Here is a 10424-nt window from a genome sequence, read left to right as displayed (position 1 = left end):
AAAAAAAAAAAAAAAAAAAAAATTAATAGGCCTGAGCCTCAGAGTCCTGCGTGTGCCCAAGGTCAGAAGCTGTGATCCCAGAAAATCTTGAGCCTCAGGACTGGATGGCACAGGGATGCCCTTTCCTTCTCCTCCAAGCTGGCCCTTGTCCCCAGGCCTCGCCCCTGCCTGGCTCCCAGGTGGAAGGTATGGACTTGTCCCATGGCTGTTGTGTGGAGTAAGAGGAAAGAGAACAGGAGGCGTGGCCCCCACCGGCCAGCATTCTCTCCAGCCCCCTCTCTCCCTCTGACCATGCCTGGGAAACTCCTGCCCTCCTCCCTCCTGTAATACCTTATCTCTGGTCCTTACTTAGATGAGGTGAGGCTGGGAAGCCTCTCAGTTACTTGAAGCACAGAGATGCTCAGCTGGGTAGGTGATTCCATTTAGTTTGCTTCGGGAAAGTTTTGAAATCCAGAGAGCTGAATAAACAGTGGAGTAAGGTCTGACCATTATAGGTCCATGGTGGAGAGGAGATCAAAAGGGGATTTTCTTTTTTTTTTTTTTTAACCAGAAGACATCTTAGCAGCCTCTGGTCCACCCTCCTCATTTTCAGGTGAGGAACTGTGGCTGCTCTCAGGGTCGCACAGCGTCAGATGAGAAGTGGGACCCCTGGATCCAGGGTGCACACCCTCTGTCATCGTGGGGCAGAGGTAGCTCCCGAGTCACGATGTGCCAGCTCAGTGTGCATGGAGTTCAGGGGGATGGCCCATGGACCTTGAGCTGACCTCGGCTCTAGGAGTTGCATGGTTAGAAGAAAGCCCGTTGGATGGGGACCCGGAGACTCAGGACTCCTCCCCTTCTGAGCCTCAGGGACGCCTTCCCATTCACTTCTGGGGTGTGTATGCTTATTCACTGTGTGTCCTCCTTAGTCTGATACCACAACGTGCCCCCTGAGGGTAGGAGTGCAGGCCCAGGGCATGGGAGGCGTGGTCAGCACTGTCCAAGAAAGCACCAGCCTCCCCACCGCCCCGCTTCCCGCCCCAGTTATTCATATTTCCTTCAGTTCCAGTGAGGTCTTCATGCACACGAGCTGGGTCATTTTGAACTTTTATGCAAGTCACAAGAATCTGCATTTCCTGGGTGACTTTGATGTTCAAGGCAGCCCTTGCTCTCAGCCTGGTTGGCAAATCCTCTGAATTCAGAATCCAGCTGTGTTTTGTTCCTGCGTTGGCCAGGTATGTTTTCAGTGCCCGGACAGAGGTGGTTGGGGTGCATCAGAAAAGTAACACAATTCATTTTAGCGCAGATTAAGTTAGAGGCACGTGGCTGAGTCACCGAAGATGACCAGGAGACCCCTGCCAGGTGTTCTGGAGAAGTGGTGTCCCTAATGGAGGAGGGGAGGGGCGGTCCCAAGGGCCAAGATCCATGAATGGAATCTTGGGCCCTCTGCCTTGCTATCCATGTTTGTGTATGTATATATATGTATTTGGCTTTGATGGATCTTTGTTGCTTTGTGTGGGCTTTCTCTGGTTGCAGTGAGCAGGGGCTATTTTTCACTGCTGCGGCTCCTCTTGTTTTGGAGACAGGCTCGAGGGTGCGTGGGGTTCAGTAGTTGCACACGGGCTCAGTAGTTGTGGCTTAGTTACCCTGAAGCATGTGGAATCTTCATGGACCAGGGATGGAATCCTTGACCCCTGCATTGGCAGGCAGATTCTTAACCACTGGACCACCGGGGAAGTCCCTATCCATGTTCTTAGGTTGCAGGAGCATGGCCCTCATTGAAAATGTTAAAGGAACTTTCGAGAGCGTCAGGTTGAAGTGAGTTTTCTTTGTCCATGGAATTCTCCAGGCAAGAGTACTGGAGTGGGTTGCCATTCCTTTCTCCAGGGGATCTTCTTGACCCAGGGATTGAGCCCGGGTCTTCTGCACTGCAGGCAGATTCTTTACCGACTGAGCTACCAGGGAAGGGGAAGATGTTAAGGCTGTCCTTTAAAATCAAAGTCATTGGAGTAAAGACTTCCATGGCTTTTTGGGATCTGAGTCTTCTCCAGACTACAGTAGTTATCATGTGAGCAGCAGCCTCTAGGGTCATATCTGTGACCCGGGAAAGGCTGAGCCTTTGTCATCTTCTTTGGGGGTATGACTTGGGGGAGCTCACAGAACTGATTGCTGATCTTTTTTTTTTTTCCTTGTCCTGACCCTCTAGTCATATCAACATGCCCTCCTTCCTGTTGCTGGAAGCCATCTGCATTGTCCTGTTTGCTGGAGGTGAGTGTTCTCGGTGTGGGGAGAGGTGGGTGAAGTGTTGAGGGGTTTGATGCGCCTCACATCTGGTGGATTTTGACTTCTAAAGGTCTCTTGAGTGCATCCATGTTTCTCCACTCCTGGCCACCTGCCTAGTCTAAGCCCCATCGTCTGGTGCTTGGACCACTGCAGTAGCCTCCTGACTCGTCTCCCTGGAGACGAGTGAATCCCTGGATTCACCTGGTCCCCCTCCATCCTGTTCTTCACACATTTCAAAATGCAAATCTGGTCATATCTGGACCCTCTCCATTCCCATTGCCTACCGGAAACTTCTAAGTGATATTCCACTGCTCTTAAGAGGGCCTGCCTGATCTGACCTTGTGCCACGTGGTATCCCCTCTGGAGCCCCCTCCCTCCTCCTCTTTGTTGCAGCCCACACTCCTTCCAGGCTGGCCCAACACCCTTGCTCCCTCCCACCCTGGGGTTCTCAATTATGGTGGCCCATCTGCCTATATCACTGACTCACCCAGCACCTCTACCCTGGTAAACTCCTACTCATCCTCCAGAACCCAGCTCAGTTTCTCCTGGATCCCCAGGTCAGATCCCCCTACTAAAACCTCGTGTCCCATTGAGTCTCTCTGTTGTGTTGCACTTAATACAGATATGAGTTCATTCCTGTGTGAATTTAAAAAATGAGTGCTTATCTTCTCCACTGGACATAGGCTGTGTAGTCTTGGCACCTAGCACTGGACTTGGCACCTAATCTATGCTCAAGAAGTAGATTAGTGATTGGATAATGGAGCAAATCAGTTTTCTATTTACTTCCCACGTTGGCCCTCCCACATTCTAGACTCTTTGAAATACAAGATGGTAGAAAGGAATAGGTGTGTTTTGTGGGTTGGCTGATGAGTAAGAATGAGCGGGCTGGGTGGCTGGCTGCCTGAGGCTAGCCCAGGGTCCTCGTGCAGTCTCAGAGGCTCTCTTGCAGTTCCTCCCGGATCTGTGTTTCTGTGAGTAGGTGTATCCTCGCTATTCGTTGGCTGCTGTCACTGTCTACTTGTTTTCTGGAACCTCAGGGAGATAGAGGCTGGAAGAAGGACGTGGTTGCCCAGTCCGCCTGTCCTCTCTCTTGAAGCCATGTGTGTGATCAATGTCGCACAGTAGCTTCATGACCGACAGACTGGGATGACATAAGACATGTTTGGGGACATGCGGTCCCTGGGGGCCCAGGCAGAGTAAAGCTTCTGTTTTAACTCACTGTGGAAGCTCACCCTCTGTAGCCTGTCCAGTTCACAGAGCACTGGATCTGACACCCCTTGGTTGTACCAGTGAGACAGGGAAGGCTCAGAGAGGCTAAGTGATTTGCCTGGGACTGCACAGCTTTCAGGAGCAGGACTGGGATGAAAACCCAAAGCCGAGTCTCCCCACCCTGTCCAGGCAGGCGGTCCTCAGAGGTGAAGGCTGACTTGGTTGGGAGAGGAAGCCGCAGTCACGTGCTCACTGACTCTCTGTTCCTGGGGGAACGTCTGCAGAGTCCTGAGGTAGTTTCACAGGGGGACCTTGGGATGTCACTGGGTACCCGCTCCCTGGAAGGAGGTCTCACCTGAAGCCTGGCACCTCCCAGGACACCTGAGCACATGATACAGTTATATAAGCTGAGTCACGTCCGTAGTGAGTGGTCCCTGGGCACGGAGCTCCTCCTCCCATCTCCCATCCAGGGGTGATGGCTAGTCAGTCTCCAGCTGGAGAATGTGCCAGTAAAACATGTTAAAAGACCTTAGGGATTCCTCAGGGACCTCCCTGGTGGCCCAGACAGTAAAGAATCTGCCTGTTACTCGGGAGACCCTGGTTCAATGCCTTGGTTGGGAAGATTCCCTGGAGAAGGGAATGGCAACTCAGTCCAGTATTCTTGCCATGGACAGAGGAGGCTGATGGGCTAGTCTGTGGGGTCATAAAGAGTCGGACATGATTGAGCTACTGACACGTTAAGGATTCCTTGACTCCTGGACTTTTTGTCAGTGATTCATGGGCTCATTCAGGAAAGCTTGGTGCTTTGCTGCTTTGACTTCAGGGTCAAAGGAGGTGCGAATTTTTTATTCATTTGGCCAAATTGTGTGCAGAAAGCTGGGCTGGGCTCTGTGGAGACAGGTGAAGGCATTTCTGCCCCATGAATGAACTCCAGCGGGTACTGCCAATTAGAGGCGCCCCTCTCCCTGGAACCTGACCTCATCTTTTGGTGTCCTCTTCCTCGTCACCGTCCTGGCAGCGGCAAATCCCCCTGAGCCCAACTTCCCTGTGTTATGTGATTCCTACCACACCCCCACCTCCATCCCAGCCTGACGCCATCTCCTTACCTCTTTCCCCAGCAGCCTCCCGCCACCTCATATTCCTTCCTCTGCCCCTGGCCTGGCCTGGCCTGTTCCTAGCTTCTGCACACCCTCACTTGGTGCCTTCTGTGCTTATCCACAGGACATGGACTTTATAAGCATCTGCATGTCTGCTTTGTCTGACAGTGACCATGCATGTTTGGCTTTTCAAATAACCCCTCCAAGTGGCACCTCATTGTCTTCAGGACTTTCATAGTGGTTGGCTTGCTGTTCAGCACCTGGCATGCTACCTGCCCTCAGAGTTTATTTTGTAAAATTGTTATTGACTGCTCATATGCCATTACTACAATTTTATTGGGTATCACATAGAAGAAAAAGGTGTATCCACAAACTTCCTGCCCCAAACTTTTTAGCCCTTGTTCATGTTATTTGCACTGAATGATTGTATCAGTGTTACTCTGAGTCCTGTCTCTATGGGTATTTGTCATCGCCATCATTCTGAAACAAATAATGTTGAAGGAGATGTCTTGGTGGCACATTTTCCCTTCCCTAAAATTGTTTTTCCTTTGGATCGATTCCCAGGTGTGATGCTATGTAGCCTAACCCCTTTTATGACTCCTAATTCATTTGGCTAAATTGTTCTCCAAAAAGATTGTGCCAATTTACTGTGCCACCATTGGAAAAGGTTTTCCTGACATAATCTTTCCAGTTACATTTACATTTAAACTTTGATCATCTAAATTTCACATTTAAAAGGGTACCCCGTGGTTTGAGTTAAAGCACTTTGTCGCCTATTTGAAAATTTTCCCTTGTGCTTTTCTAGGAATTCTCTTCCTTCTGTGAATTGTCTGTTCATGTTCAAGGTTAATTTTTATGGCAAGATGCTGCACCCCAGAGGGGCACCCAGTTCTTATGCCTAACCAGGGGCAAAACTCATTAGAATCAAGGCTCTCTATAGCCTCTGGGTAGATAATTTTACTCTTCCCAATACCCAAATTTAAATGCAAAGGTACCTGGTAAATTTGGAGTAGTTTATTTGGAGGGTACTATTTATGTTATCCATCTGGTAATTTTTAAGATACAGTATCATTAAGCTCTTCCACCTTCCTGTTTTCTCTATTGTCGCCTGTTCATTCTGGTCACGTAACGTGGAGTCCAGGACTCCTCCCCTTTCTGCCTTGTAATGTGTGCTTCTGTTTCCTCTCCTAGTGCCTCCTTCCCTCCCTCTTCAGGAAGTCCATGTGAGCAAGGAGATTATTGGGAAGATTTCAGTCGCCAGCAAAAGTAAGCCCATGTTTTTCTCGACCCTCCAAACTCTCCCACTTCGGCCTCTATGTGATGGACCCAAGGGAAATCTTTTGGCTTCAGACATTTTCTTTCCCAGCCCTGTCTTCTTTCACACTGTGGCCAGAGTCATTTTCCCTGAACAGAGGCCTGACGAAGTTCCTCTCCTGGGTGAAAAACCTGGGAAGATCCCTGTTGCTGAATTTCTTGGCCCTTGCTTCAAGGTTCTCCTGTTGTATGATCACCGCCTACCCAGCCAGCCTCATCGGCTGCTGTATTTCTTCCTCTTTCTCTCTGCTTGGCATTCCTCCACGTGCTCAAGCCCTGCCCTCCCGCTTGCAGGGACTCTCTGGTCACCTTCCCTCCCTCTCTGGTGAAATCCCCCTTGCTTGTTGCTACTGGGTGACACCTTCTCACTGGTTCTTCTCTGACTTCCACTCTCATTTTCATGGTGAGGTGACAAGGTGTGGACTCTGACACCCTGGGTTGGACTTCCTGGCTCCACCACTTCCTGGTGCTTTGACCTCAGGAAAGTTCCCTGAATTGCCCTGTACCCTGCTCTCTTTATCTTGCCAATGGGAATACAAATTGTAAATCTATTTAGGGGTGGTGGTGAGGGGGCTAGGAAGCTGATAGCTAAAAGGTACAGAGTTTCCTTTTGAGGAGATGAAAGATGTTCTAAAATTGACTATGATGGTAGAATATCTCTTTGAATATACCCAAAGCCATTGATGAGATTGTTGGATGCCATCTTCGACTCAATGGACTTGAGTTTGAGCAAACTCTGGGAGATAGTGGAGGACAGGGAAGCCTGGCATGCTGCAGTCCATGGGGTCACAAAGAGTCAGACACAATTGAGCAAATGAGCAACACAAAAAAACCACTGAGTGTATACTTCAAACATTGACTTATATGTGAATGACATCTCAAGATAACTGTGAAAAAATTAAAAAATTATAATCTATCTCAAGGTGGTTATGAGAATTAAATAAATTAGTGCATTTAAAGTGTTTAAAGCAAAGTACCCGGCCTATAGGAAAGATTTGTTCAGTGCTTGTGATTACTTTGTCTCTTGGGTAATGCATCCTTATGTACCAGGGTGCCTGACTGTGTCCCAGGCTAGATTGTGAACCCTGAGGGCAGGATCCAGGGCTCTTGGGTATCCCTCCATGGCTCCAGTAGCCCCTCTTCTCAGATGGCTTAGTTAGTGTTGTTGAATTAGACTCTCATTATCACACAGACTTTCATCAGTGTTGTGCCCATGGTAGGTCCATGCTCCCTGCTGCAGGGGAGCATTGCCTGTGGCCCAGAATCATCTCCAGTGTTATTTCCCCCACTGTACTAAGAGGAGCTTGACCCACTGCAAGATTGTTTCCGCCTCCACTCTGCTCTGGGAGGAAGATCTTCTCAGGACCAGACCACAGGGAAGCTGGCTGTCTCTCATGTTGCCCCACTCTCCCCTAGTGATGTGGTGCTCGGCCGAAGTGGACGTCCTGTTTCTGATGGATGGCTCTCATAGTGTCGGGAAAGGGAGCTTTGAAAGGTCCAAGCACTTCGCCATCACAGTCTGTGATGCTCTGGACATCAACCCTAGGAAGGTGAGTTTAAGTCCCATTGTCTTTGTATTAGGGTGTCTGGCTGCAAGTGACAGAAAGCCCATTTTAAGTGGAAGAGGGCATTTATTGGCTTGTGGAACCAGGAAGATCAAGGGGATGAATCCTGGTTCCTGGCACAATGGAATCCCAGGCCTCAATTGCTCTTTTTCTCCTCCTCTCCATTTTGCTTTCCTCATTTGGGTTCCCCCTGAGGCAGGTTCTCCTTACTCAGCAGAGTTGCTCTACACAGTCCTTCAAGCTATTTATCCCCAGAAAAAGAAAGTGGACCTCTTTCCCTGTAGAGCTGGCAGAAGTCCTCAGGAGGGCTCTGATTGGGCAGATGTAGGTCACATGACAATCCCTTTACCAATCACAGAAGTCAGAGGGAAGAGCGTGTCTGGCCATTCCTGAGTCACGTGCTTATGCTCCTTCTTGGGGTGGGGATGAACAGTGGGACTTCCTGCTAGAAAGAGAGGTTGTGCTCGCAGAACTGCGGGAAAGGGAAAGCATGCTGCAGACAAAAACTACAACTATTTCTGAAGACTAGGAGAAGGCAATGGCATCCCACTCCAGTACTCTTGCCTGGAGAATCCCATGGATGGAGGAGCCTGGTAGGCTGCAGTCATGGGGTTGTGAAGAGTTGGACACGACTGAGCGACTTCCCTTTCACTTTTCACTTTCATGCATTGGAGAAGGAAATGGCAACCCACTCCAGTGTTCTTGCCTGGAGAATCCCAGGGACAGGGGAGCCTGGCGGGCTGCCGTCTATGGGGTCGCACTTGGACACGACTGAAACAACTTAGCAGCAGCAGGGTCTTAATACAAATCAGCTCCTACCCTCTGTGTTCGCTTGAAGGGAGCAGCTCCTGCCTGGTGAATCCAGCCAGTATCTTCATTTCTTGTTCTTCCTGGTTCCAGATAGCAAGTCTTAAATGTCAGCAGACTGTGCTAGCTGTGGCTTTTGTTGCTAAAAAATGGCATTTGGGAATAAGTCAACAGAAAAATGGACAATAAACACAGACAGTTCCCAGGAAATGAAACACAGATGGCCCTCTGACATAGGAAAAGATGCCCAACCTCAATCAATGAAATAGCAAATCTCTGACTGATACACTATTTTCTATTTAACTGGATTACCAAAAATCTAAAGTTTGGTTTCATGCTTCATTGGCAAGCCTGTAGGAAACTGGTGTTCTCTTGGTGATGGGAATGTGCAGCCTCATTATGGAAGAATGTCCAACAGTGTCCATCCAAATGACAAAGGCTGGGACCCTTTGGCTCAGTAATTTATCCTATAGATACTCCTACAGGTGCAAAATAATTCACACTCAAAGTTATTCATTGCAGTGTTGTTTGTAATTGTAAAAGATTTCAGGCAACCCAAAAGGCCTGCTCACAGGGATAAATCCTTTATGGTGTCTTCATATAATGAATCACAGGGCAACTGTCAAAAGTGAATAAGAAAAGTCTTTGATGTGGAAAACACCAACACAAATAGAATATAAAAGTAAGGCGCAGATGGTACATATATGTTACTCTTTATGAAAAACGGAGATGAAAAGAGCCTGTATTTGTATTTGTTTATATGTGCATGAAGAAACTCTGGGGGCGTTTGTAAGAGGCAAAGGGCAGTGGTTTCCCATTGAGGGAGGGAGTGGGAACTGTGCAGATGGGGCACAAGTCCAGGGGGAGGCCCATCGATATAAATGTCTTTATACTTTTGAACCATGTGAACTGACTCAAAAATCAAGTAAAAATTTAAGAAGGGCATTTTGGTTTGGAAAGCTGTAATTACATGAATGAGAGACTAGTCACATACAGGTGGAGGAAGGAAGTGGTTTTTCAAGATGATATTCCTGGGTTAATCCTAGAAAAACCTCTAGGACTTAGGAGCAAAAGGGGCTTTTAATGAGAGCCAGATTTCTTCCAGAAATGACATGTCATTTGTGAAGAGTGAGCACATTATCTTGGGCTTCAGGCCATCTTGCATGGTTGTAGCTGACATCATTCTGTCTAGATACCGATAGCCGGAAGTTCCAACTATAAAGTCAACCCACTGTGGACTCTCAGAGGGTCAAGGCCAAAGGCTGCTGAATCTCTGCCCTCCTCCCCAAGGGACCCTGCTTTTTAAAGGAAGTGATTCCTTGGGGGAGTTTTGCTAGTTTTTTTATGGAGGAAGAGCCATAAAGATCAAACACTGTTGACCTTGAAATGGATGTAGTATGTCCTGAAATGGGTGGTCTGGAGATCCCAGTAGATGACAAGTTGGAAGAGAAGAACTTCACGGATTATTAGAGAATGTTTTATAGATGAAGATTCAGACTCAGAGAGGCTAAGTGACTGCTTAGGGTCACACAGCACTCTTAGAGCTCTCAGCATGGAAGAACTGGGGGCTGCTGAGTCTCAGCCCAGGACTTCACATTCTGCTCTTACAGTCACATAGGCCGTGGACAGCTGGTGACATGTGGGGTGTGTGTGTGTCTCTTTACATAGAAGCGGTGGGTGCTGATGGAATCAGCATCCTCAAAGAGAGCGTAAGGAAACTGTGACCAAAAAAAACAGTATGGGCAGTACTGCTGGGAGTGACTCTCCCAACCCACAGGTGCCCAGAATTCAGGGAAGGCATCTGGTCCCATCACTTCATGGGAAATAGATGGGGAAACAGTGGAAACAGTGTCAGACTTTACTTTTTGGGGCTCCAAAATCACTGCAGATGGTGATTGCAGCCATGAAATTAAAAGACGCTTACTCCTTGGAAGGAAAGTTATGACCAACCTAGATAGCATATTCAAAAGCAGAGGCATTACTTTGCCAACAAAGGTCCATCTAGTCAAGGCTATGGTTTTTCCAGTGGTCATGTATGGATGTGAGAGTTGGACTGTGAAGAAAGCTGAGCGCCGAAGAATTGATGCTTTTGAACTGTGGTGTTGGAGAAGACTCTTGAGAGTCCCTTGGACTGCAAGGAGATCCAACCAGTCCATTCTGAAGGAAATCA

The 10424-nt window shown here is 48.3% G+C and overlaps 1 protein-coding gene across 1 annotated transcript in view; it reads left to right on the top strand.

Moving 5' to 3' along the window:
- Positions 1–1130: 1130 nt before the first annotated feature.
- VWA2 (von Willebrand factor A domain containing 2) overlaps positions 1131–10424 on the top strand; it is a 45348-nt gene continuing 36054 nt past the window's right edge. The window contains exons 1-4 of the mRNA XM_010859297.1: positions 1131–1214; positions 2186–2247; positions 5760–5834; positions 7299–7432. Of these exons, the coding sequence (XP_010857599.1) occupies positions 2196–2247; positions 5760–5834; positions 7299–7432 (261 nt within the window). The 5' untranslated portion in view covers positions 1131–1214; positions 2186–2195. The remainder of the gene's footprint in view (positions 1215–2185; positions 2248–5759; positions 5835–7298; positions 7433–10424) is intronic.

The sequence above is a fragment of the Bison bison genome, unplaced genomic scaffold, assembly GCF_000754665.1.
Source record: "Bison bison bison isolate TAMUID 2011002044 unplaced genomic scaffold, Bison_UMD1.0 scf7180017864456, whole genome shotgun sequence".
NCBI classification, from domain to species: Eukaryota; Metazoa; Chordata; class Mammalia; order Artiodactyla; family Bovidae; genus Bison; species Bison bison.
This window is presented reverse-complemented; position numbering and strand designations above follow the sequence as displayed.